Here is a 27,678-nt window from a genome sequence, read left to right on the forward strand (position 1 = left end):
TGGGAAGAACTCAAGTGTCCTTCACCTGATGGACGTGTAAATGAAGGGTTTATTGTCACACCTTGTCCAGATAAGGGAGTGACTATCGACCACTCAGCTACAAGAAGGGATGGTGTTCTGGTCGGCTCCTACACTGTGGATGAGCCTCGACGACATTACCCTAAGGGAAAGATAATCACAAAAGGACAGATACTGCATGGCCCTAGTTTTATGAAATATCGAAAACAGGCAAACCTCTAGGGGCAGAAAGTGAGTCTGTGGCGGCCAGGGGCTGGGGGAAGGAGGCGGAGCAGGAGTGGGCGTTTAAGGCACGGAGTTTCTGTGAGGGCGGTGATGGTCGCACAACACTGTGGATGTGCTAATGACACTGAATGCACACTGGAACACGGTGAGACTATCAGTCCTACATTGTGCGTGTTTTACCACCATTTAAAGCAGAGCAAACCCAGGACCAACTCCAGTCCCCTGCGGGGCACTGTGCCCAGGACAGGCTGGTTGGAGTTCTCCAGGTGGTCTCTGGAGTTTTCTCCGAATGCCAATCTCACTGGTGTTCGCAGCACACCGGGAGCTTTGAAAAATATATGTGGCCTGGGCCTCTCTCGACCCTGAGCCTGCCCAGCAGGATCTGCAGGGCTTGGTGGGAGGCCCAGGGAGGAGGTGAGGTGTGGAGATGGAGCAGGGATGCGGGGTGCTGGGAGGCTGGCAGCCTGCGGTTGGTCTGGAGATCGGGCTGGGTTCAGAGGGGGTCCCCCTGAGGCTCGCACTTCAGACCCCCATTCTGACATCTAGCTTAGCCTCTGCATGCTGTTTGTCCACGAACTGGGGGGAAACTGAAGACTTTCCCCAGGGAGGGCCTTGGAGGGGGCTCACACTGGTGCAGGGAGGGGCACCCTACAAAGTTAAATGCAGTGGAGGTTCAGTGAGGCCAGCCTGGGCTCACACCCAGGCGTGCCCCTGCTGGGTGTCCTTGGGCAGCTCTCAGCCTCTCTGGGCTTCGCTTTCACCATCTGTTAAATGGGCGCAGCAGCACCGGCCGCAAGTGGGTGGTAGAGAGTAGATGAGGCCAGATGGGAGGGGCCCAGCCGTGCCCGGTGCCCCGTCAGCACTCAGTCCATGACAGCATCGTTGCTGGAGAAGTGCAGGAAGCACCGCCCTGTGCTTGGAGCAAGGGTGGGCAGTTGAGTTTGAAGCCAGGCAGGTGGATGGGACGATCCCGAGGCCACTGGCATCCTCGCGTGGGCCAGGCAGAGCCTGGGTGGCTGCAGAGAGACCCCCAAAGGCTTCTGGTAGCCCGGTCTGCACTGGCTGGAAACGCTGAGGCCTCCTTGCTGCCTCCTCCCCCAGAGCTGCTCTATCACTCCTGGTATCCCCAGATTCAAGTCCAGTGACTTGATCCACTGAGGGGTGGAAAGAGGCCTGGCCTCGGAGCCAGAGGACTCAATCTCAGGGGAGTCACCAGGCCTCAGCTTGCTCATCTATAAAGTGGGCTGGTTCCTACCTCCATCAGCTCGGTGATGACTGGATAATAAGTGTCATAAAGGATCCTGTGGGCTGCAGAGAGCTGCAAGTGCATACAGCGAAGGAATTATCTGGGCTCCAGAGTCTCCCTCCGTTCCTAACAAGTGCATTTCTGAGACCTGACTCCCTCCCCACGCTGGTCCGAGGGGTCTGAAGAGGCAGCAGCAGGGGGCTGAGGAGGCTGGAGGGGGAGCCCGGGACCCCAGGGCAGGGTCTGCTGTCGCACTCAGGGAGGTGGGGGGAGCCCAAGTGGAAAGTCAAAACACCCGGCTGTGGTTCTTCCTCCACTGCTGATCTGCGTCCCTGAGGGAGGGTGCCCAGGAGAAATGGACCAGGTAGGGCAGTGTTAGCGACCGTGCTCTTTGGCTTGAGAGAGGGGCCTGTGCCACTGTGATCCCACCCCCACGCCCGGACACTGCCCAAGAAAAGCCTCCTTTCCTCACTCCCCCTCCGTGGAGTGGAACTGAGTGGAACGCAGAGTCGAGAAAGATGCCTCAGCGGTGGCCTCACCAGTCACTTCTGGTCCCTCCTGCCAGCCGGGACTCTACGGGCTTCTCCCCCAGTTGCTCTGGACACCGTGGGCCTATCTGTGTCCTGGCGTTCCCTGGCCCCCCCCCCCACACCTCCTGTTCAGCTGGTCCCCCTCCCCATCTCTCTGCCTAAAGGGACAGAGCTGGAGTGGACAGAGCAGGGTGCCCCACACAGCTTTTAGGGACACCCCCAGCTCCTCCCCCACCCACAGCCCCTCCCTTCCCTCCAAGGAGCTTCAGGGCTCTCAGCGCGTCACTCTGGCCGGTCCCTGGTGCTCTGGCACTACACACCCTCGCGTGCACCTGTGGTCAGAGGCCCAGAGGCTGGGGGTGGGGTTTCGGTGCACTCCTGCAAATGCCACCACTGTGGCTGGGCGCTCTCCCTTGTCCTCCTGGTGGCCCAAGTAGTGGTGGGAAGTGCAGGGGGATTAACCACCCCTGGTACCGGCCCTCCCCCGTGACGGAAGGAGCTGGTAGATAAACACTCCTCGACCCTCGGGAGGGAGGACAGAGCTGTGTGTCTGACACGGACTCCCCAAGGATCCACAATTTGTGTGTGCTCACTCTTCCTGGCTTTACATCCCCGCCTGTTCCCTGTTTCCGTCTGAGCTCCTCCCCTGGGGCCTGGACACTCCTCCCTGGTCCCCTTGCCACCTCTGCTCCAGCTGTGCCCTGCCCGTGCCATCCTCTGCCCCCATCACTCACCCCCTTACAAAGCTGTCCTTGTCACCTGGGTGACAACAGGACCCGGCAGGACCCACCCGTCCTCCTCAGCCCACAACTGGCTCGCAGGGCTCACCACGCACCCACCCTGGACGGTGCGGGAGCGCCACCAGGTTCCCTGACCCACTGTGGCCCTGAGCACGGAAGGTGGCCTCCCCGTCCCCCAGGCACTCGCCACCCAGCCCCGGCACAGTCCTGAACCTCACAGATGCTGGTTGAAAAGATAAATATTATTATTTACACCCACCACCCCTGTCTCCCAGCCCCACACCCCAAAGCTCACTCTGGTTGTCTAGTACTTCTGGACATGGGTGGGTCCAGGGAGCGCTGGGCCAGTCTATACCAGGGGTGCAAGCGATCAGCTGGCTGGTTGACCCAAGGGCCGCTTGTCCTGCTCCAGGGCACTGGGGCCAGCAAGGGGCTATGGGGCCTGCCCCTTCTCCTATCTTTGCTTAACTAACAACGCTGCCCAGAGGCCATCCAGGGGCACGAAGCTCTCTGTGACCAGCAGAGAGGCTGCCCAGAGGCCACGTCACTTCAGCCAGCAGGTTGGATGGTCCCCTGTAGTCCCTGCCCCCTCAAAGGGAGACTGGCTCTGGCTGGGACACACCCTGGCTCTGGCTTGCAGTTCACTCCCTCCCACCCCCAACTTCTCCCGGAGGGGGAGGCACCTGGGGCAGGGTAGGGAGGGGCGCCCGCGCGCCCGGCGGGGCAGTGAAGGTCCGAGGGTGCAGTGCAGCGAGGCAGGGCATCTCTGGTGGCAGCGCCACAGGGCCAGAGGGAGTTCTGGTGGCTCGGGAGGGTCTCTGGTGACATAGCCTGCTGTCTGGTGATGCCACCGGCTTGTGATGTGTCCAGGTCTCTGACAAGGTGGCCCTGGTTCCTGGTGTTGTTAGAAAGCATCTCGGGGGCTAGAGGCATCATGGCGGTGGTCGGGGTGCTGTCGCAGGGGTTCCCCACGATGCCCCTGGGGCAGTGAATGGCCCCCACAGTTGCGGAGGAAGCCCCAGGTCTCCAGTGTGCTGGCCACCTTGTGCTCTGGGAGAAGACACCCCATGGAGGGACCCATGTGTTGCTTTGGATTTCCTGGCTTCCCGTTCCCACTCCATTTGCCAGGGAGGACTGGGGTGTGGGGCAGCCAGAGGCCGTGGGCCCAGCCTCATAGGTTACTTTCCATCTGTCCTGTGGCCCAGAGTGTGGCTGGTCTCACAGGCTGGAACTCCCGCTCAGCTGGGGTCAGGGAGGAGGCTCCCAGGTCTCAATGCCAGTGCCCCTGAAGGTGCAGAGTGGGCAGGAGCTGGTCCCCTCCACAGACATGGCCGCCGGCTGAGCCTGGCCACCCTCTTCCCCACTGGAGAGCTCGGGGCCGTCCCATGGCCCTCCGGCTCAGACGGCCGTGGACTGCTTGATGCTGTGAAAGCTGACCCGGGTGGGGGAGGTGGGGATGGACATGGCCCGGGCCACACGGGCACGGATGGAGTGCTTGTCCTGCCAGCGGTGCCACCTTTTCCGGATGGCAGAGCGGACCTGTGGGCACAGAGCAGACCACAGCGTTGGGGCCCAGTCACAGGGTGGCTCCCCCCCCCACCCCCGAGGGCTGCCATAAGCAGTTGTACAGGCAAGCAGCTACAAGTGAGCAGTGCACAGGTGTGGGACACAGGTGTGAGGTGTGCAGAGGCCACCAAGGAACACTGTTGCAACATTGTTGATTGGCATATTTGTTGGGACAGTTCCTTCAAGCCTTTGCCACGAAGAACCCCTACCTTCAACCTACGTGCACCCCCGGCCCCAGGGCTCAGCTTCCTGGCTTTCAACAACCCATTTCACAGACTCATGGATGAGACTGAAGCCCCAGTTTGCCCCCCCCCCCCACCTTCATGTCAACCACCCATGAGCAGAGGAGCAGGCTTGCCACTGCAGGCGCAGCCTGGGCGTCCCGTGCATCCCTGCGGGAACCGGGGGGCAGGGAGGAGGGCTGGCATGTGGAGGGCAGAGGGGGACTACAGACCATCGCTGGGCCCAAAGGCCTCCCGCCATCCTGAGCCCCGGCCCGGGGTCCTCACCTCGCTGTTGAGGAAACAGTAGAACACAGACACGAAGAAACCCTGGGGCGGAGGGAGAAGGCGGGTGAAGGGGGTGTGAGGTGCGGCCCCACCCAGTTTCTGGGCAGCCCCCTTCCCTCCCCAGCCCCCTGCCCCGCCAAGCCCCAGCCTGGGAGAATGCCCACCCCCGGAGGTGCGGGCAGCCAGGGCAGAGGGAGGAGTAGGCGCGGTACCTGGAAGGACTCCAGGAAGGAGTTGAAGTAGATGAAGACAACCCGGGAGACCTCATCCTCCCCGGGGTTCACGAAGAACAGCATGTACGTGATGCCCAGGAGGGGAAGCAGCACCAGAGTGGCCTTCACAGCCTTCCTGGGGTGGGGGGTGGGGAGGCCCAGAGTCACAGCCCACCCAGAGGGGACGGGGGCGGGGTGGCAGGCCCGGACCACCTGAGACAGGGGGAGTGGGGTTTTGGGAGGGACTGCCAGGCCTGGGGGGAGACCCTGGGTCAGAGGCTGGGATCTCTGGAGCCCCCCGGGGTCGGGAGGCAGGACCGGCTACCTGTACTGAATGGTCTCAGACGTGGTGGACGCCCGAAGTTTGGTCATGAGGATGCGGACGATGTTGAAGAGGAAGATGAAATTGATCTGCAGTGGAGCACAGGGCGGGACGGTGTGGACATGTGTGTGCGCGCCCAGGGCGAGTGCACAGGTCAGGGACTCAGCCACCTCCGGTCTGGTCTCGGTCCCCCTGCTGCTCTTCCCCCACCTTCACCAGCACCGGAACATTCAGGCAGAGGGATCCTTTGGGTCCCCAGTCGGCACTGGCTGCCCCTCCGCACTGTGCCCCTCTCTCCTGCCCCCACCCAGGTTCTTACCAGCAGGACCAAGATCATGGGGCCCTGATAGATGTAGTCGGTATAAACCCCAGGCCTTTTGCCAAACCAGCACCTAGAAGGCCACAGATGGAGAAGAGAGCCGAGGGTCAGTCCAGGTCAGTGGCATGGGGGGAAGGGTGGTGCTTGGCCAAAGCAGGGTGGGGCCCAAAACCAGGCTGGGGGTGCCCAGTTCCAATCCCCGAAAGCAGTCAAGCCACTTGGTCCCACCACAGTGCCTCCGTTATCCCATCTGCAGGATGGACAGTGCCCTCTGTCTTGAGATGTAAAGCTAGCAGACACAGTGAGGAGGCAGGCAGTGTGGCAGGGAGACCACGGAAAAGACGGCCGAGCGGGAGAGGCATGGGCCCAGCACACCACTGCTCCCCTCGGTCCCCCAGTGGCTCTGGCACATGCCCGAGGGAGGAGCCGTGCCTTGCCCCTGTCACCACGCAGTGGGCACCCAGCAGCCCACACCTCTGAATCTGTTCAATTGCAGCGCGAGCAGTCTTGAGGCAGGAATTCCATAGGTTCCACCTGTTGCAGGAGGCAGGCTCGCTGTGCATTTTCCTGAGCTCCCTCCAGCAAGCTCTGGGAGGTGTGGGGAGTGGGCGGGGATGGGGCCCATAGGAAGCCCCACCTCCTCGTGCCTACAGGATGGATGGATTGGATGCCCCTGTGGGCATGCAGGCCTGCAGTGTCTAGATCTCATGCTTCCATACACAAGCACTGAGATTTTTAGGTGGAAAATCTTGACTTTTTAAAGACTGGCAACTAATTCAAGTTTTCACATAATACTGTGCAGACCAAACGTGAGCTGTCTAGAGTCAACTCCAGTCCTTGGCCTCGAGTCTGAATCCCCTCTGCCGCAGTGTCAGCATCTTGACATTAGGTGGCGCTCCAGAGTTACTCACGCCAACTTTGGCGTTCTTTTCCCTCCAAGATGCACGCTGGGCCGCTGTGGGAAACCTGTTCTTCCTCTTCCGCCCAGTACTCACACCCACACCTGCACACCTGCAGGCGCAGGCGCAGGCACCGTTGCCCAAGATTTACGGCGCTCCTGCTGCCCTCTCCCCTCGGACTGGGCCTGTACCCCATCGGCTGTGCAAACAGAGTCAGGAAGGATCACCCTGATAGATGTGAACACAATTTTTTTAGGTCCCTTGTCCATCCCAGGGAGGTGGTGGTGGGGAGGGGTTGTCACTGATGGAGGCCGCCTGGAACACCAGCAGGACAGTGCGTTCCTGAGACCACTGTGGTGGAGAAGATCCTGGCACGCCCTCCGGCTTTGTCCCCTTTCTCTGCCTCTGTCTCAGCGGTTCTCCATCTCAGCTGCACCGCAGGATCCACCTGGGCAGTTATAGACCATCCCGGCACCTGCGCCACACTCTGAACCAATTACACCCAAGCCTGGAGAGCAAGCCTGGGCACTGGTGCTTTTTAAAGCTCCCGGGCTGGTTCTAGGGTGAGCCGAGGCTAGGGCCACTGCAGCAGAAGTCTTGTTTTCAGGGGCAGCTGGGAGCACCTGCACCTGTTTAATAAAGCACCTCGGGAGTCTGGAGCTGGAAGGAGTGTCTGAGATTGTCTGGATCAGTTTCTATAAAGCCTATGGGATCTTTTATTAAAGCAAGTCTTAAAATTAATAGAAAACATTTGCACAGCCTCTACTATGTGCCAGACACTATTCGAAATGCTTAATATGTATTAACTCACATCACGCCCCCATGGCCCTGTGAGGGAGGCACTATTAATAGGATGCTCACTTTACAGATGAGGAAACTGAGGCACACTGTAGTAAGCAGACCAAGGCATACAGCTACTTAGTGATGGAGCCACAGCTCAGACCCTGGAAAGTCTGACTCCACAGACAGCAGGTGACCCTCATGTGACCCTGCCTGTTGGCAGAGCCCAGGACAGATAACGTGGCCTGGATCCGCCCGTCCAGTCCCACCTCGAGCACCGCCAAGGAGCCTCAGGGTGAGCCCAGCCCCCAGCATCTTCTTGTTATGGACGAAGAACCCGTGGCCCTGACAGGGAAGGGGACATGGCTGAAGGCCCTTTGGGGGTGTCGGGCAGAGCTGAGCTGAAAGCCTGGACCTGGGGAGCAGGGGGCCCTGAGGGCAGAGAAAGGAAGGAGGTGACTTACTTCTCGTTGTCGTAGTACAGCTTCCCAATGGCCCAGGCCACGATGATGGGGAAAGGCACACCTGGGGAGGAGACTGGCTGTCACAGAGCCAGTCAGTGGGGGCTGGGGTGCAGGGCTGCGAGGACCCCCATGCAGCCCAGGGCCTGGAGGTAGATAGGGGTCCCCAGGGTAGAGCTGGGACCCACTCATCCAACACACCTTCTTCAAGGTGCTCCCACCGCCCCACCCCTCAGTGGGGGCAGAGGGCTGTGGTGCACACCCTGCCACCCCAACCTGGCCCTGCAGCCAGCCGGCCTGCCCGGTGGCGGGCAGGCAGGGGGTGGGCCCGCTCACCCCAGCCGATGCAGATGAACATCCACTTGCGCAGCCGGTCAGTGGAGTACGTGAGCACGATGGCCGTGTGCAGGTAGCAGCCCTCCCCAAACATCCAGAAGAAGTTGGTCACATGGAAGTAGTTGTAGGCGGCTGTCACCAACCTGCACCAGCCCTGCCGCCCCACCCCCACCAGAGATGACAATGAGCCTGGGGACAGGCCGGGGCAGCAGCAGCACCCCACCCTGGGCCTGGGGCCTCCCCTTGGCAATACGGGGCACTCCCCGGGATCCACACCTGTTCCGTGGGCTCCAAGGCCTCGCCCTGGCCCACCCTTTGCCAGGGCAGCCCTGCCTGGACCCCTCCTGTGACCCAGACCCGCCCCTCCAGGACGTACCACGTTGCTCTGGTGGACTTCGGGGCTCATGGTGAGCTGGACCACAAACCACGTGGCATTGCGCAGGATGAAGGCCGAGATGAGGTTCCAGTGGATGATGTTTCTGAGGCACCGGATGCTCCTGGGGGCAGCAGGGGCAGGTGAGTGATGGGAGTAAGGGGCAGGGAGAGAGGATGAGGGGCGGGCCACCAGCAGCACTCCAGCCCAGTGTGTAGATGAGGAAACTGAGCCTCAGAGTGAGGCTGAGTGGCTAAGTCACACAGGACCCTTCCCCGCTGTGGCCCACCCAGACCTCAGCTCGGGGGCAGAAGCTGCCATGGCCAATGCTCCAGGACCAGGGCTGTCCCTTCCCCTGTGGGCCCTCCTACCTTCCCTGTGATGCCGGGTTTGACGGCCAGAAAGCGCAAGACCTCCAGCGGGAGGCCTCCCCCGAGCTTTCAGCCCCGATGCTTTGGCTGTCCCCCATCCTCCCTGCCCACCCCCAGCAGTTACATGAAGGGGGACAGAAGTGACTCTGCCTGAGGTTCCCAGAGACCTGGGACTCTGTATCTGTCACCTCCTCCCACTGAGGTGAGGGGGCAGGACCCCCTCCCCAGCGGCCCCCTGCCTCTGACTCCAGGCCCAGGCCCAGAGCTGGGGACTTCTCACCTGAGCCTCAGAAAGAGGACAAAGGCCACCAGGAGGGCCACCAGGGAGACACAGTGGCCCAGGTAGTTGATGATGACAGCAACATGGTAGTGCACCTTGCTCTTCTTCTGCAGCCAGAGAGAGGGGCAGAGGTGAGGTTCCCGAACAGCCCCACCCCTGCACCTGCTGCGTGTCTGTGGAAGCCCCTGTGGGTGGCCGAGACGGAGTGGGCAACACTAGCAACAGTTACCCCCTCCCCGAGTTACCCCAGGTGTCAGCGCTGGAGTAGTTTGTCAGTGCTCAGGTGTCAGTGCTGTGTGGTTTGAGACTGTGTCCCACTGTCCGCCTGACCCTGAATCCCATGCTCTGTCCACGGCTCCGTGCCGTGGGACAGACGTCGGTGAACTTGACTCCACATCACACTGCGTTCCCTGTTCTGCACGCACAACCGCGTGGGCACGGCTCACAGGTGTGCTCTCACACTCCCGTGTCCCTTCAGTTCAAACACTCAGGCTCTGGTGGGTGCAGACGCCACCCTCCAGGACCCTCCAGGACCCTCCAGAGGTCCCTTCCAACCCCCATTTCTGGGCGGAGCCACCAGCTTCTGCGTCACCGCCGAATCCCTCCCTCCTGCCGCAGCTGAAGCCCGCCGCTGTCAGCAAGGGGGGAGAGCTGCCGGGGATCAGCACCCCCAGAATCGTGAGATATCACGGAAACGCTCTCAGGTTCTACCATTCACTTTCTAGGGCCTGCCCCGGCTCAGGGGCTCTGCTTGAAGTGAAGAGGACCCTGCCTCAGGGCTACAACAAAGTCCCCATGTTCTTACTTAATTCGTTTCATATATTGATGGCCCATCAAGTGAGGCCCTGACCATCCTCCCAATGAGAAAAGTGAGACCCAAGCCCACTCCCCCAAGGGATGTGCCGCTGCAGGAGGACACCCAGCGGGCACAGGAGCCACCCCCGCCCCTCCTGAGGGGGCGTCCTCGCTGCAGAGCCTCTGACAGGGTCCAGAGCCCCAGAGGGACCTCAGAGGCTCTGCTCTAGGGGCTGGCGTTCCTGGCAGAGGCTTTCAGGAACACGGCAGGAAATACATTAGCGACTCAGGCTCCTAGGGGCTGAGACCCGAGGAGGTGTAAATGGAGAGAGACAGCGAGGGAGGGGGCCGTGCTCATGGGGGAGGGGGTGTCTCTGAGCACCTGGCAGCTGACACCAAATCCGGAGACTCCACGCACACATCCAGCCTGATCGGAGCTGGTGCTTAGTTACCTTTTATTAAATTTTCCGCAAGCCCACACTGAAGCCCCCGGGCGATGACAACCCCGGGAGCCCAGAACGGTGTGAGAACTGCTCCGTTCGTAGGCCCAGGTGGGCGGGATGAGCCTGGCGTGCAGGGGGCCCTGCACCCTACCTGCTGTCAGCTGTCCCCCACCCCGCGCCGACCCCCACAGCAGGCGGTGCCAGGGTGGTTTGGTTTGGGGTGAGATGAGTCATGTATTAAGCACCTGCTGTATGCTGGGCACAGAGCCAGGAGCTTTACAGATGTCACTGCTTTTCTTTATCACAACTGCCCTCTGAGACTGTCCTTCTGTCCCTGTTTTTCCAGCTGAAGAGGCTGCATAATCGGCTCAAGCCACTCAGCCAGCAGGCGGAGCCCAGTACTGCTTGGTCTTAAAGACCCTCCTTCCCCCGTCCCCCCCCCCCCCCCCCCCCCCCCCCCCGGGTGCATTTCCTGAGGGACAAGCAGGGACGGAAAATAGAGGCACTCTCTCCGTCCTGGGCTTCTGCAGAGGGTGGGGGCTCACGAGGGGTTTTCTCCACTGAGGCTGAAAGGGGAGAACTGGGACGGACCATTCCAGGGCGCCTCTGCGTGGTTCCTCGGGTCGGAGGCCCGGGCTGTCCCCCAGCTGCCACATCGGTCTGATGCGATCTGAGAAGAAGTAGGCCAGCTGGGAGGGGGTGCCAGGGGTCATAGTGCAAAGAGAGCCCGAGAAGACTGCTAGACAGAGGGCAGTGTTACCTCGAGACGACCAGCATCACCAGGAGAGACAGCCACCCGTACTCAAGAGATGGCCAGAGATACCCTTCGGGACAGGCAGCAACATCCTGAGAGGTGGTCAATGACACTGAGACAACAGCCAGCAACATCCTAACATACACCCAGTGACACTCTGAGAGACCTTGACGACACCCATGAGCCAGCAGTGATGTCCTGGGAGAAAGCCACCATAAACCACAGGAGCCGCTGAAATGCTTGAAACACAAATGGGCACAACCGATGCCTGGGGACCTGACCAGCACTCTGTCTCTGTCCAGTATGGACACCTCGGGCATCCCGAGGAGGGTGGAGCAGGGGGGCACTGGGCGGAGACCACTCCATCGTACCCTCAATGACCGGACCCCAGTAAGTGGTGTCCAGCCAACTGTGACCAGACTCTCTGCACGCTGCGCCCTGTCCCGAAAGGCAGCACTGTCAGGTTTGCTGCTCTGAAGCCTTTTCAGGATTGTGCAAGGAGTGCCCCCGGCCCAGCCCCCACGGCCCAGCCCTCGCTGCCCCGCCAAGATCCCCAGCCCCGGGCCTTCCAGCCCCAGTCACTCCCAGCCCTGGCCTCGCCCTCTGTGGCCCTTCCTCTCCACCTGGGCGTCTGGAGGAGCTTCTCTCTCACCTGGCCCCTGGCTCCTCTGAGTGTGATCCCCACCTAGGAAGCGTCTGCATCACCTAGGAGACTGCAGGAACCTTAAGAAGTGTGCAATCTTAAGCCCCACCCCAGGTCCATTGAGTTAGGAATGTTCGTTTTAGCAAGAAGCCCAGATGAGCCCTAAGCATTTCAGAAGTTCTGGTCCAAACACCTGCCCTGTGAGCGGTGAATCCCAGCCCGTCACCCTGCACCCCCCAAGTCTCACTCACCTCTTCCCGAGGCGAGGCGAGCCCTCCCAGGCTGTGAGAGGCCTGGGCCCCCTGTGCTCAGCAGAGCATGGGGCAGAGGGGCACCGTGTGGGGGAGGGAGCAGGGTGTGTGCAAGTGCCACAGAAGGTGGGGGAGAGTCTGGGGTGGTGGGGGTGCGCCTGCAGTGGGAGGAGACTGTGTGGGGGCGCTGCTGTTGGGGGAGCTGGGACCAATGCAGCCTGGTGCTGGGGTCAGTGCCCTCTGGGGAGCTTCCCAACGGAGGCAGGGAGAGAGGGTGTTGTCCCCTGGGGGTGATGGCCATGGCAGGTCTCCCCCCCCAGCCTGGCCTCTGGGTGCCCTCACAAGTCCCATTTCACAGGCTGCTGGCCTGCCAATCCATTATCTGCAATCTCCCTGGGCGCTGGTGCTTAATTAGGGTTTAGCCAGGGTCCAGGGCCGCGAATCCAAGCCGGGGTGCTTGGCTAATTGGAGACTCTACTCTTCGCAGTAGCTCCCAGAGACCAAGGAGTCCTGGGAATGGGAAGGGGCCTGGCAAGGGGCCTGGCAAGGCTGGGGGCTGGCAGAGGGGATGGCATTTTCACAAATTAAATTAATTGATCACCCAGAATGCTAAGCAACAGGGCCAGGGGAGGCTGCTGGGAAAAGGGTGGGAGACAGAGCCAGGCAGGGCAGGCTGGGTGGGAGTATGTGTGAGTGGCAGCTCCCACCGAGTCGGTAACCAGAGGAAAGGTGGCCGTGTCACCTGTGGTCTCCTCATCAATGACCTTTCCCCCTGGGTGCATGCTGTAGCCTCCCACGACTCCCAGTGAGATGACAGGAATGGTACCCTCCACAGGCCAAGATGCAGGTAGGTACTGCCCCCCTCTGCCAGGAGGCAGAGACTGTGTGACTTCCGGCCCTTTTACAGACAGACCAGGAAGCCGGGACCTGCCAGGGTCACGCAGCACAAGTGTTGGAACCAGAATCCAAGCCCCAAACCATGTGCCTCCAAAGCCTGTGCAGTTCCCACTAGAACACTGAAGAGGGGGCTGGTGAGAGGCTGGGGCTCCCTAATGCTCCTCCTCAACCAAACCCCCACCCCACCCCTGGGCTGGTGAGGAGAGAAAGACCTCAGTCCCAGGGGGAGCGACAGGACCGGGAGAAGAGAAGGCTGAGGGAGCTGAGTTGGGCCCCTGAGTCTCTGGAGGGCATTGGGGGAAGAAGGGCTGCTGAGTGTCCCCCATCAGCCGACTAAAAGGAAGGGGCTTAAACTAGAGCAGAGAGGTCTGGGTGGACCGTGAACTTCCGGGGTCATTCAGGAGGCCCCAGTACAGGGTGGGGGAGGGGAGGGTGGGAGCAGCCGGCCTCTCTCCCTTTGCCGATGTCCTCAAAGGGGACTGTCACTGTCGCCTGGAGATTCATCCAGAGCACAAGGTGGGTGTGATGGGGGTGGGGAGGGGCTGAAGACTTCTCGCCTTAGCCCTGCGGCACCCGTACCACCCTCTCTGGGCACCACCTGTGGTCCCAAGAGTTGCCGACAGCACCGACCTGCCTTCCTGAGCATGAGCCCCGCTCCCCATCCTCCCCACCTCTGTCGTGTTCCAGGTAAGGAGGCCCCGCCCCAGTGATTGGGCTGCTTGCCCTCCCACCCCTAACCAAGCCCATCTCCTCTGGCTCAACTACGTCTCCTCACCTGGAACCCCCACCTGCCTCCCCCGGTCCCGGGGGCACCCTCCTCCCCAGCCCCAGGACTTTCCAGGTGTGCGTGCTTAGCAACCTGGGGGCTGTCTCTGCTCAGATCAGGTTGTCAGGGAGCCGCACCGCCAACCCCAGCCTAGGGCGGACCACTTGGTCTGGACTGTGTGACCTGAGACGAGTGCTCAGGGGGAGGGGGGCACTAGGTGAGTGGGGAAAGCTGTTCTCCCACCACCAGCCTCGCCTCAGCCTCACACTGAGCACTGGGGGCAGGCACGGCCTGGCCTCCAAAGCCCCGGGGTTGCAGGCCCCGACTCACCCTGCCCGTAACCTTGTGTGAGCCCCTCCCCCGTTCTGGGCCTCTGTCTCCCCACTTGTAAGCTGAACAGGTTGCCTTAGGTCAGAGTTTCTCATTCTTTCCCCATCAGATTCACGCCTCCCCCAGGGGCGGAGTCCCCCATCTTCCTTGGAGGGTTTCATTTCCTGGGTGTTGGGTGCTGGGTGTCGCGCTGGGACCTATCTATGAATCTGGGCGACTCTCATTCCCAGGCAGGTCAGGATGGGAAGGAGGGTCTCTGAGGCCCCGTCCAGTTTAGACCCCTTTGGACAGGCACCCCCAGGGCCGCCTGGGCCAGCCCCCCTCACTTCTGCACACTGGGGGACATTCCTCGGCAGCTCGGGGCGCCCTCCTTGCTGCCCCACCTCCCTCAGCACCCACTGAAGTGTGGGGGGAGATGTAGGGGAGGGGCCGGGGGGGGCAGGGCAGCAACACTGGGAATGTGGAATCACCTGAGCATCTGCCAAATGTCAACATTAAAAGATTATTCATTGCATCACTGTTGGTAATAACCAGAGACTGAGAATAAAAAATTGGGTAAATAAATTACGGTCCACCTGCATGACATGGTATTATGCAAATGTGAAGAAAAGAAGGAAGCTGCTCTTTATGTACTGATACAGGACAATAGCCAAGATGGATAATTACATGGAAAAAGCAAAGCGTCCAACGGGGTGTGTAATGTGCAACGTTTTGCTAAAAACATAAAAGAATACAGGCACCTAATTACTCGGCCGTGCAGAGAAGGCCTCTGGAAAGCCACTTAAGAAGCCGGCAGGAGCGCTGCCCGGGGAGGCGGCCCGAGGCTGGGCTGGGAGGGAGACCCCTCTGCGTGCCGTCTGCACCGTGGAATTCTGTGCTGCGTGCGAGCGGTGCCTTCTCCAACACAGCCAACTATGTGCGATGTTCTCTGAAGGGGCTTTTCAAACTGCACCGCTCTGTCCCACCCTAGTCCTGCTCTAGTCTCGTCCGGGCCTGGATGTGTGGCTCCGGTGGATGAGGTGGAAAATGGATGAGAATCTGTCCCAGGGGGCGCGGGTGGAAGGGAGGAAGGGACGGAAGGAGGAAGGGGTGAGGACCCAGCTCGCGGCCGTCAGCCTGCCCACTGCCCGCTTGGCACTCCCTCCCTCGTGGTGACGTGAGCTCTGGCTCCCACGGCCTTGACATCAGCCTCTGGCTCCGGGACCCTGCCTGGCCATCGGCCATGCAGCAGGCACAGACGTGAGCTGGGGACCCTGATGCACCCCACCACGCAGGCAGCCTCACCTCCTCACTGAGGATCTCCTGGCACTCGGAGTAGTTCACGCGGGCCGCCCAGCTGCCGTTGGCCAGGCACTCCCGGTAGCCGTTGTCTGCAAAAAGGAGAGAGAGGCAAAGTGCCCTGTGGTCCCTCGAGCAAACAGCAGCTTAGGCATCTGTCTATCCACCTGGGCCAGCACAGGGGCCTGATTGCTGGGTGCAGCTGGGCAGAGGGGCTTCCTGGCTACCCTGTCTTCCCGCCTCTTTCTGCCCAGCAGTCCCAACAGGGGGCAGCATCGATCCAGCGCCTGACCATGGGGCCGTGACTCTGCCCACTCCTGCCGGCATGCCCATGCCCACGAGACTGGCCCTTGGGCAATGTTGACCAGCTTTGAGCTGTTTCCTTGCAAGCCTGTATGTAGAGCGTGCCCTTCTGAGACCTCTCCCATTTGGGGGGTCTCGTGTGACAGCAAAGAAGAATGGTGAGTCCTGATGAGTCAGTTCTCACTCCCGAGGCTGGGCACGACACGGCGGAAGGGAGTGTGGTGACAGCTTGAGTGGCAGTGAGATGACAGGGTTTTGTATGGTGGCTATAGATAGTGAGGTTTCCTGTGGGGGGTGGGTGGTCCTCCCGTGGCAGTGCTCCACATGGGGTGAGGCTTGCAGGGCAGGTGTTACATGGGAAGGTCCCCGGGGTGGCACTTCCCCAGAGCAGCTCGGGTCTTGGGACAGAAGATGACAGGTAGCAGGAGTGTGCTGGGGCACATCCCAGGGGGCGGGGCTCACATAGCACGGATCTCATTCCCAGGACCTGCTACAGCTCACAGCCGGGCGCATGGCCCAAGGAGCGGTGGGGGTCTGTGCAGCCGTCAGCTGGACTGCAGCCCAGAACCTGCCTCTTTCTGAGGAGATGGGGAGGAGCCCTATGGTGTGAGGCTGGCTTCAGGGCTCTGGGGTGACCAGAGCTGAGTGGTGGGCCACCAGGGCTCTGAGACCCAGTAGGGAAAGGACCAAGGAAGATCCAAACATTGGTCTTTCCTCCCTTGCTGGTAAATGCCCTGCCCCGCCCCAACCCCCTCCAGCATCGGTGGCTCTAAAGATATTTCCTTAAGTTAATTCTGGCCCTGACTCCAGGCCGGACAAGCTGGAAGAGAATTGAGTTCTGAGCCATTTCCCAGAGCTGTGGGCCTTTCCGTGGCTCCCACTGACCCTCACATCACAGGGGGCAGGAGAAGGGCTGAGGACACTGCCTACATCCCAGTCCCCGAGCCTGGGGCCGGGCAGGGGCAGGGCAGTGGGTGGGAGACAGGGGCAGGGCCCAGGGCCGGCTCCGTGCTGCCAAGCTGCGAGAGACCCGGGCACTGGCCTCCTGTGTTCCAGGGAGGGCTGGGCCAGATGATCCCCTAGGAATCACCCTGGGAGCTCCCTCTCCGTGGCGGCATCAGGATAAGAGGGAGATGATGGTGTGGGCGGTGGGGGGGAGACCCCACTATGTCGCCGAGGGAGATACGGCCTGGCCTCCAGGGCTGCGAGGCTGGGAGGCCTCCTCTCTCACCCTGCTCCCCAGCTCCTCTCCTGAGAGGCTGCTCACGCAGCCCCCCGGTAGCCTGCCAGGGGAAATGGGGCTAAATGGATTTTTAAAGCTCTGCTCAGCCTCCCTGCCTAAGACCTGAGTCTCAGCAGAGTTGAGCCCTTGGGCAGAGTTGAGTGAGACGCTGCTGATTCTCTCCTAATTGCTAAATGAGGGATAAGCAGCCAGAGGGTGGAGGGCTCAGTAACAGGGTTTTCAGGGAGGTCTGTGGGAGGCAAGGAGCCAGGGTACAGGGTCTCCGTCACGGACCAGAAGTGCCTGGGACCACCGGCTGCTACGGAACATCTGCAAGGAAAGGGCATTGGGGGCAGTGGTTCTCGCCTCGCGAGAGGCAGCGTGAGGCAGTGCCAAGAGTGCTGTTCTCCACCCAGACGGCCTGGGCTGGGAATCGGGCACCACCCCTTACCAGCCGTGTGATCTTGGGCAAGTCACACAACCACTCAGCCTCCTTCTCTGCAAGACGCTGCCATCTAGTGGTCGAGCTGAGCACCTTTAGTTAACACGTGTGGAGGGCTTGGAGCTCTACCCAGCACGTGGTGTTAGCTGTAACTGTTATTACTGGGAACATGTCATTTGTCCTTATCAAAGGGGGTACTGGTGGGTATGACAAGAGTTACTGCTTTGGCCCAAGCCCCCCTGGCACCCCCCCCCCCCGCCACGTGGAGCCAGGAGCCGGAGGAAGGCGGGTCATCCAGAGGAAGCAGGCTTTGCTGGGGAGGCAGGAGGCAACCCTGGGAGAAGACAGGCCTAACAAGCAGGGAGTCGTTGCCAGGGAGGATTCGACCTCCTTGTCTTTGATTGCTGTGCTGAGCAGTCCTCCCGAAGAATCATGGGAAAGTGGATATTTTTGGAAATGCGTCCCATCCCTTTGAAGATCAGATGCAGCCGGAAGGAGGGCATTAGGGAGAAGGCCTGGAAGTCCTGGCAGCACCTCAGCAGTAAATGAATTAATTGGTGCTTAATGACTAGGTGCCACTCTGGGCTCTCACTCACTACTTACTGCACGGGTGTGTTCCTCACTGTTCTGGCACTGGAGTGCCTGGAAAGGGGGATCTGCCCGCCCTGCCCCCGCATCTAGAGACGGTCACCCCCAGCTCCCCTGCTGGGATCACAGAGGGAAGAGAGAGGAAGCCGAAGAGCAGCACCCCACCCAAACCTCGCACCCACGCTGCAGGTGGCGCCATCGAGGCCCAGGGAGAGCTGGTGCCTGAGGGTTCCTTAGCCAGTCACAGACAGAGCCGAGGCCAGAACCCCAGACGCCCGGCCTCCACGTGGGTCAGGCCTGGCAAACCGAGTGGCGCACCCCAGGCACTAACTACGCTCCAGAAACGTTTACTTTGGGGAGTGTCAAGTCACCCTGAGAGATGAGCGTGGAGGAAGCTCACGGGGAGTGGCTGGAGTTGGCTGCCACTAGGTGGGGCTGCAGCCCCTAGGAGCCGGGCAGCCCCACTCGGGAGTGCACACTTGGCGGTGGAGGCGGTGGGGAGCCATGGAGGGATGACTGCACGCAAGGGTGTGGCAGGGTCCCTTGCCAAACAAGGGTTACAGATCAGGCACCTCGGGTAGAGACGGTGGTGTTGGGGATGGAGAGCAGGTGGGGCTAGACCTGAGAGTCACTTTGGAGGTAAAGGAACAGGACCTGGAACCTCAGAGGGAGAGGGGCCTCCTTCAAACACCCCCTCCCCCGACATTATGCACCAGCTCCAGTGCTGCTTCCTTCCTGCGGGGGGTGGGGTGGCAGGGGGGCTCTGACTCCAGGTTTGGCCCTGCTTCCAAGCTTTGTGGCCTGCGGCAGTTGACAGGCTCTGTCCCCATTTCCTAATGGTCAAGTGGGTCCTACTAAATGAGAGGCTGGCCCCTATGTCCTCCTGTGCTTCCTCCTGCCTGCACATCCTCCCCACACGCCTTCCAGCCTTTCTTCTCCTTCTGTGGGTTCCAGGTGCACCAGACTGCTTGGTCTGGCTGCTCCAGCCTTCTGTCCAGTCCCAGTGTCTCCCCAGGGCCCTCCAACTCTTTCTTGACTGCAGCCCCCAACTCTAACCCCCTTTGACTGGCTGATAAAGGAGAAAGGGGCAGGGGAAGGAACTTGGGCGCTTTGAGCTAAATGAAGCCTTAGAAGCCTGTCATCTGGCCCTTTCCACCCTCAGAGAGGGGTGGGGGTCATGAGACAGCAACATGTGTTGAAGGTCACAAAGTCTGAGAGTAAACCCTCTGGTGTCTGTGGTCACCTGGGGCCCTGAGCTCAGGCCCCCTAGACCCCAAAGCTCCACCAGGGGTCCCCACCCTCCCCTGGGACAGGTCAGGGGCTCTGGCCTGCAGCTGTTGCTGTCTGGATAAGCAGAGGCTGTGAGCCGTTGATAGGGGAGGGTGACAGGTGACACAGCAAGGAGCTGTTAAGCCTGGAGGTGGAGGCTCACAGCCTCCTGGGAGCCAGGTGTTTACAAAGGGATCAAGTATCTGGTCACAGGATTAGTCCTCCCCCACCCCACCCCACCCCACCCCACCTGTGGGCCTGCGTGCAAGGCCTGGCCCCCTGGAGGGAGATCAAGAGCTCTGAGTCTCCCACCTCCTGGCTGGAGGGCCCTGATGATTCCTGCCCTGCCTCACGGGGCTGTTGGAGTTCAAGTCAACTGACCCAGTTTGTGAACCGCAGAAGAAAGTGTCAGACGGACTGGATGCAAGTCCAGCTTCACCTTGTACCACCTGGTGACCTTGGGCAAGATCCCTAACCTCTCTGAGCCTCAGAAGCTTTATTTATGTAACGAGCACTACAGAGTTACACACAGTGTCTTCCAGGAGTGCTGTGAGAATCAGCAGTGTGAGCGCAGGGTGCCCGGCACAGCAGAGCTGGCCTTTGGTGACTGTATCCACGAGAGGTATTGTTATTATCGTTATTGTCATTATTGTTTAACCCACCTCTAACAAGTCCACCCGCCACACACCCCCTTACTTGTGGTGTTGTATCGGACGCCATAGAAATAGGCTGGGCAGGGCCGAACCACCAGCTGCCCTGCGGGGCTCTGGGGCCAGCAGGTGCCAATGAGGTCCACGGATGCATTGCACTGCAGTCCTGTGGGCAGAGACAGCTGGTGAGGCAGAGGAAGACCCCCATTGCTGTGTCCTACCCACCTCCACTCGGAGGCCCCCACACACCAGCTGGGGCAGGACAGGAGTGATGACCCTAGTGCAGAGATAGCTCGTCCTCTGCAGAGGACGGAAGGAATCTGAGTTTGATGCTCGGGCACAAGGGAGCCAGAGTGGGCTCCAGAGCAGAGGAGGGACAGAGGTGGCAGGAGGTGGTCTTAAAATCTGAGGTCCTGGCTGGCCTTTAGAGGAAGGCTGGACATGCTTCAGGTCCCCTGCTCTGTAGCCTGAGGACATGTCTCGCAGCCATCACTTTGGGGCAGACTGGAGCTCTCTCTCAGACTTCGCAGTGGGGAACAGACCCAGCCCACCCCTGACCCAGCCCTGCGAGCACATCTCTGGAACCAAACCACATCTGCTCCAGCGCTGCAGGTGGAATCAGCTGAGTGAAGCTGGCCCACCTTCTGGCCGGCCTGATGACCACGTTTACTGAACACACACGGTTTGTGCTCTGGTCTGGGCTGTGCCCCAGGAGAGGGCTGACCGAGAAGGGGGCTGTGGGGAGAAAAGGGAGGGAGACGCCATCCAGGGGAGTAGGGAGGACACTGAACCAGGTCTCTGGAACCCCGGCTGTATTACTAATCTGCTGTGTGACGACAGGCAAGTCTTGCCCTCTCTGGGCCTCAGTGTCTTTATAATAAAATGAAAGTAACTGGATCTGATCAGAAATTCTTAATCTCTGTTCATGGAAGCTTTCAGGGTTGATAGAGACCCTGATATTAAAGATCAACTAATACATTTACTTTGAAAAAACTTCCCACCACGAACACTAGCCCTCTGTATATGGCATGTAACTACACCGACTGTTACAGGAAACATTCCACCCCACACGTAAGAAATGTGTCTGCTAAAAGGGTTACTTTGAAAATTTGGTCTATACATGCGTTTTACTTGTGAAAGGGACCTTGGCTTTCATTAGATTCTCCAAGGGGTTATGACTTTAAAAAGGATGCAAACAGCTGAATTAGAAAGTGAATATCAAATTCCCCTTCCAAATATTTGCCCGTAATTAAAGAGCTTTTTTTGGAGTGGAGTGTGTGTGTTAGGGCAGAGTTGAAGCCACAGTAATACTTTTGGAGAGGGGAACTTTTGGTCTCCAATGGGTGGGGGCTGGGCCGAGGACGGTCCTGGCACCCCTCCTGAAACGTCCCCTGCCTTCTCTGCCCTTCGATGCCCCTTTCCTGCATGCAGCCAGCACAGTGGTCCTAGTAAGACCCAGGGTGCCCAGCACGACGAGAGGGAGTTAATGACCTGAGATGGCACAAGCACACACAGACAAGCCAGGCAGAGCCAGGAACCCGTGCGGGGGCAGCCTCTTTAGGTCTGGGCACCAGCAGCCGCCAAGCCCTGGCTGGGGCCCACCTGCCATCTCCTCCCCAGCTCAGCCTGTCCCCAGTGTCTCAGGAAACAGCTCAGGGTTAGACTGGCGGCCTTTCCCTGCTGGATGCAGGGCAGTGCTGAGCAGCAGCACTTGTACCAAATGCTGGTTTTCCTTTCTAATCAAAGCTACTCCTGGGGTGTTCCCGCAAATCAGGGCTCGAGGGGCAGAGGCCTTGATGCCAAGTCGTTTAACTGGAAGAGAAAGAAATATGGACTGGGGCTCGATGGCTCGAGCAGACGGTGGGCCAGGCAGCCGGGGTGGGCCGGGCCCTGGCACTGTGCCACACTGCAGCATCCATGAACTGCTTCGCCAAGTGGAGGAGGGGCTCGGGGAGTGAGGAAAACAGGTTAACATTTTAAGCCCTCTGGGGTCATGCCGATGGCTCTGAGCCCAGAGTGGGTAGCTGGAGGCATACGGCCATGGGAAGGGAGGGGTAATATTATAAACCATATTCTGCTTTTTCAAAACTTTCTTCATATATTTCGTTTGATCCTCATCTACCCTGCCATGTAGCGATTCCCTTTCCACAGATGAGGAAGCTGAGGCCCCAGGAAGTAAGTGACTTGCCCAAGGTCACTTGTCAATGAGTGAAAGAACCAAGATACAGAGCCTTGTGTTTTTGGCTCTGAATCCAGTGCTCTCTCTATTACACCACATTTTGTTCCAGCAAAGGGAGGGGAACAGTCAAAGGGATCGTGGGGCAGGGAGCAACATCTGTTGAGGGCTGACAGTGTGACAGGCACATGCCAGGCAGCCTACATACGCCCTCTGACTCAATGACATCATTGTACCTCCCTCGGTAGGTTGTCCGTTAGTCACTCGCTCATTCCCGGCGTCTCCTGAGCGAGGTGCTGGGAAGACTGATGGAATGTCTTGGGCGGCAGCACCTGGAACTCGCCTAGCATACCCTCTCAGTCAGGGCAGCACCGGCCTTCCCTTTCTTCCTTCTCCCTCTCTTTCCTGCCTTGGACAGTTCCCCAGAGCCCCTTCCACAAAGAACAGAGGGCAGGGCAGGACTGGGCACTAGCCACAGCCAGGACCAGCCTGGAGCCAAGGCAGGGACCGGCCACTGAGCAGATGGGTCTCTTGGCCTCCAGGACCAGGCACCAGCCAATGCCCTGAGGCCTAACAACGCCCACAGCTGGTCTGGGTTTGCAGATGGGGATGAGCAGAGTAGCGGTATTTGCCCCTAATGGTGTGGATCAGGAGTCCGCGGCACCGCCTGCCAAGGCTGGGTGCTAATTCTGTTCCACAGACAAGGAGACTGAGGCCAGAGCAGTCACACTGCCTACCCAAAGCCACAGAGGCACTAGCAGGCAGAAGTGGTTTCGAACGCTGGTGTGTTCGGAGCCTGCCCAGGGCTCTTCCCACTGCACCGTGGCGGGTCCCCGCCTGGGCAACGGGCCCTCACGGCATTTGGTTGCACCCATCTGCACCCTGGGTTCCTCAATGTCGCTCTGCTTCTCTCCCTCCCTCCTGCCATACCCCCCGGCACCACTCCCAGCCCCAGCAGCTGTGTGGAGGGTGCGCGGGGAAACACTCCTCAGGAGTGACCTTTACATTAAGAGACCAGAAAATCCCGGAGGGAATGGAAGTCTGGGAGAGATGGGAATAAAGGGATGGAGAGGCTATGTGATTGAAGACTAAAAGCAAATGAAAGGGGTCATGAGACGAAGTACCCCTTATCTGAGGAGTAACGGGCCAGGGCGTGGGCGGCAGGGGCTGGTGCTAGGTGGGCGGGGCCAAGGGAGGGGTGGAGTCTTTCCCAGCGTGGCCATAGGTACAAGCACCAATCAGGAGCGAAGGCCCCTCAAAAATACTGGCCTGGCCGAGAAGTTCAGTAGGGGTTTGGCTGTGTGGTGCAGTTTCAGGGAGCCCGCAGAGACTTGGAAGGAAACGAAGAGTAAGGGGAGGGTGAAGGGAAAGGGGCAGGCACTCAGAGGTGTACGGAAGGGGTGAGGCAGCAGGGTCGGAGCCTCAGATGCGGTGTTCCGGGCACTGCCCACGGGACCTCTCCGCCCGACCTGACTCCTAGGCTGCGCCCCCGCCACGTGCTCCTTTTTGTGGCGGTCGCAGCTCCCGCACAGGACTGCAGCCCACCGCGGTGTGGGCGCCGGGCCCTGGGATCCTGCAGACTGGTCCTCTGGAAGAGGGTTTAGGACTTGGGGGGTGGGGGAGGGGGGAGACCAACATTTGTTGAACACTACACCGGGCGGTGTGAAGGGCGCTTTACGTTGTGGGACTCATGCCACTCAATTCAATCCAGTCAACCAAGAGAGGGGTGGGGGAGGCAGGGGGGCAAGGAGAGAGGGGGAGAGGGAGGGAATAAAGGAGACAAAAGGCTGAGATTAAAGCAGAGAGAAGCAGAGAGAAAACCAGGAGGAAGAGATTTTTTTAAAAAAACCATAGGTTCCAGAAACGGGGAGGGAGTGGATCTCACAGCTGGAAAGGGGAGGAGGAAGGAAGGGAAGTCTTCGCGTCACTCATCTTGGGGCTATAAGGACCTCGAAGTCTAGGCTGTTGGACTCTGATTCTTGCGCCAATGTCCCTTTCAGGTCCCACTATCACAAATGTCCAACCCCTTCTGCACTACTGTCGGGTATTCTCCCACCCGGATATCATAGATCTGGGTGAGGAGCAGTTCGGATGGGAGTAAGCCAGCCTTGCAAATAGCTAAGCCAATTTACTAGCCCTTGTTAGGCGCTAACTCCACCCCACAGCTTCTTGCTCCATAGCGCCCCTCCTGGTCAGCTAAATTATAGACGGAAAGAATGCTAATGACTGCTCTTAGTAAGTTTTTACCCACCACCTGAGAAATTTTCTAGGTGCTTGGGATACAGTAATAAATAAAACAAATGCACCTGGCTGGCGTAGCTCAGTGGCTTGAGCGCGGGCTGCGAACCAAAGCATCGCAGGTTCGATTCCCAGTCAGGGTACATGCCTGGGTTGCAGGCCACGGCCCCCAGCAACCACACACTGATGTTTCTCTCTCTCTTTCTCCCTCCCTTCCCTCTCTAAAAAATAAATAAATAAATTTTAAAAAAGAGTTGGAAATTTTAAAAAATAAATAAATAAAACAAATGCCCTACCCTCCATGAGATGAGGGGGCAGTAAACAGACAGACAGTCAAATCTGTTAAGCAGTGAGAAATGCTATGGAGAAAAAAAAAGCAGAATGAGGAGACAGACTGACTGGAGGGCTATTTAAAATAGTGGTGCTTGACATAGTCACACTTAAGGAGAAACCTAAAGGAAGTGAGGGAGGGAGCCATGTGCATATGGGGGAATGGGGAAAAGTGTTCTAGGCAGTGGGAACAGCAAGCACAAAGGCCCTGAGGCAGGTGTGTGCTTGGTGTGTCTAAAGTGTTGATACAGCTCTCACTTGATGGCTCATCCCCTCATTCCTGGGATAGCTAGAGACCTTCACGGTCTGTCCTGGGCAGGCTGGAGTCAATTGGACTAACGTAACACTGGTCCTGCATCTTCCTCCTTCCCCACCTGTGCACAGAGCAGATGCCTGGGACCCACACTCTCATTGCTCCTGGCAGCAGGGGGTCAGGATACAGCAAGCACTTGCAAATGGGGGAAGAGGAGGAGCAGCATAGGTGGCTCCCACCTGCCTCTGAAAAAAACTCTTGCTGAGTCAGGATTGTGGTGGGGGTGCTGCTTTACTGAACAGATAAGAACTCTTTGAAGGTGGCCTAGTTAATGCTTGTGTACGATTGGACTCTGGCTGCTTCCCCCAGGTAGGTAACACAGTTCCCTTCCCATCAGGCTGCGGTCCACATGTGCTCAGCAGATCCGTCTGAGGGAAACTGGAACCTGGCTCCTGCCCCAGTTATGCCGGGTCTCTCGGCAGGGGTTTCTGAACAAACCAGAGTAGGTGGGCGCTTGGCAGCAGCCCTGTGGCTGGGAAGCCCATCCCCCTGTTTGGGTTAAGCCCAGGAAAGGAACACAGCCAAGACTGTCCAGAAGGGGAGCAGCCAGGTGGCCCAAGGGCAGCTCCTGAAACACACACGCTTGCCCATTCAGAGGAAGGTGCTGCTGGGATGAATGGGCAGGGGCTCTGCCTGCGTCACCTGGCCTGGAGAGAGTGGCAGAGGGCAGGCAGAGTCCTGCTCTTTGCTCCACCCCCCTGTGGTTCGGCTGCCTCCTCTTTGTCTGGGCAGAGAAGAAAGATGCCTTTATAGGGTGTGTGATTCATCAAGACAAATGGGTGGGCCTCCTGTCCTGTGGGTCAGTGGGCTCTTCATATTTATATTCCCAATACCTAGCACAGTGCCAGGCACATAGTAGGCCTGGAGGAAAATTAGGGGCCATGTGCAAAGCCAATATGGGTCTGGGAAGTTGCAGGGGTGACTCTGCACCTCAGGACGATTGACCAAGCTGGGCCCTGGGCACCATGGCTGTCTGGGCAGCCACGTTACACGGTGGGAAAGTCTAAAGTCAGGCCCACTTGCTTCAAATCTTCGAGTCACTGCTAACTAACTGTATGTACTTGGGCAAGTTATTCAACCTCTCTGAGACCTCGGTTCCTCTTCTGTAAAATGGGGATAAAAATACTCTGACTATACTGTTGTGATGATTGAATGAGATTAGAGCACTCAGAATGGTGAGTACACTTCTGGGGGCACAAAATAAATATTAGCCATCATTAATGATGGCTATCATTGCTATCATTCATGACCTTGAGACGGGGGATGGGAACAGATGACCCTGGGTTCGTGTCAACAGTGTGATTCCTGTTGATTGTCTCTAATGCCATCAGTCAATAATTCTATACTTTCTAACGTTGTCATATTCAGGACATGATATTATGAGTTGCCAAGTCTGTGATCTGCCACATGATGGCCCTGGGGACCCACCCAGGGTCATCTGTTCTTGGCATGTGAGAACCCCCCCCCCCCCAAAGGCCCTGGCTCAGTGCCAGCTGCCCCGGCCAGACGCTCATCCATCTGTCCCAGTCCCTCCACCCCACTCTTACCATCTGTCTACCAGTGCCCATTGATCTGGGTAGGTCTTGGCATGGGAAGGCAAATAGTGCATTATCCGAGGCCATTGCAGAGGGTGATGGATTGTGTGCCATGGAGCCATGCAGGCTTGGCCAAGCTAGGGGTAGTGGCACAGAGTACAGATGATTGGGGAATGAATGGCATTCATCATGGCCCGCTGCTTCCAAGGACACGTGAGACCTGCGTGGGCTCAGGGATGTCACTTCCTGAGCACAGCAGGCAAAGTAACGGAGCCTGACTCAGCCCCAGTGCATGGGGGGCTATAGGCAGGGCCTTTCATCTCAGGCCCAGCCTCTGAGCGGACGCCTTCCCTCCCAGTCGCTCTGCTAGCACTTCAGACTCTTGCTCAGGAGCTTCCCGTTCCCCACGACCCGCTTAGCCAGCTCTGCAGCCAGATGCTCCGAGCTCCCAATACCTCTCCAGACTTACTGCTCCTCCCTCCTAACCCCTTCCCTGTTCTTACATCAAACCTGCATGCTGGTCCTCAATCAACTCTAGCTGTATCTCAGAGCACTGAATCTTCTCTGCCAGTCCATACTCAGAGTCTCTCAGAGACTCCCCTTGAAGTCTCCTCCTTCAGAAAGCCTTCCTGGATTCCTACCACTCCTGATCTAACTTCCCTGCCACCTGCATTGCAGTGAGCAATTCATGGCAAATGCCTTCTCCTCAGCCCAGATATATGATAAGCACTTCCAAAAGCCTTCCGATGTTACCAACAATAATAAATGATACTCAGCAGTGGTGTGGCATCTACAGTTTGTGAAATACCACCATACAACTGAGTGCATTTAATTGTAATGGACCCTTGAGGCAGGTGTCGCCCCCCTAACTTTACAACTGAGCAAAGAGAGGCTCAGGGGCATGCTCATCCCTGTGGCAACCGGTGTCCCCACCTCCGGCCGGGACAAGACTGAGCGCCACTATGAGCCTGGGTGCCCCCTCAGCCTTCTCAAGTCCAGTGCTCATTCCTGCCCCACTCCAGGCCCTTCCTAGTGAAGACAGCCAGCCAGGGCAGCTGCTCTGAGCTGTGGGAGTCTCCTCTCCCCACAGGCCCAGCTTCAGAACCTGAGGCCTGGCCTCCCTGCTGGCACCTTGGGTCTGTTCCTGCCCCAGTATACATCTTGCTCTCTGCCTCACAGTATGTGTGTCTGCAGGCTTGACTGTGAGCCCTTTTTTGCTCCCTGAGTGCCTTGCATAGGGCCTGGCACAGAGTAGGTGCTCAATTAAT

At 59.0% G+C, this 27,678-nt stretch overlaps 1 protein-coding gene across 1 annotated transcript in view; it reads right to left on the bottom strand.

Moving 5' to 3' along the window:
• Nucleotides 1-2,655: 2,655 nt before the first annotated feature.
• Nucleotides 2,656-27,678, bottom strand: part of CRHR1 (corticotropin releasing hormone receptor 1) — a 45,511-nt gene continuing 20,488 nt past the window's right edge. Inside the window, exons 3-13 of the mRNA XM_028520808.2 lie at nucleotides 19,865-19,984; nucleotides 15,351-15,436; nucleotides 9,188-9,294; nucleotides 8,540-8,660; nucleotides 8,164-8,317; nucleotides 7,831-7,891; nucleotides 5,688-5,760; nucleotides 5,372-5,457; nucleotides 5,047-5,182; nucleotides 4,835-4,876; nucleotides 2,656-4,298 (exon numbers count right to left, since the gene is read on the bottom strand). Of these exons, the coding sequence (XP_028376609.1) occupies nucleotides 4,158-4,298; nucleotides 4,835-4,876; nucleotides 5,047-5,182; nucleotides 5,372-5,457; nucleotides 5,688-5,760; nucleotides 7,831-7,891; nucleotides 8,164-8,317; nucleotides 8,540-8,660; nucleotides 9,188-9,294; nucleotides 15,351-15,436; nucleotides 19,865-19,984 (1,127 nt within the window). The 3' untranslated portion in view covers nucleotides 2,656-4,157. The remainder of the gene's footprint in view (nucleotides 4,299-4,834; nucleotides 4,877-5,046; nucleotides 5,183-5,371; nucleotides 5,458-5,687; nucleotides 5,761-7,830; nucleotides 7,892-8,163; nucleotides 8,318-8,539; nucleotides 8,661-9,187; nucleotides 9,295-15,350; nucleotides 15,437-19,864; nucleotides 19,985-27,678) is intronic.

Source organism: Phyllostomus discolor, chromosome 8, assembly GCF_004126475.2.
Source record: "Phyllostomus discolor isolate MPI-MPIP mPhyDis1 chromosome 8, mPhyDis1.pri.v3, whole genome shotgun sequence".
Classification (NCBI taxonomy): Eukaryota; Metazoa; Chordata; class Mammalia; order Chiroptera; family Phyllostomidae; genus Phyllostomus; species Phyllostomus discolor.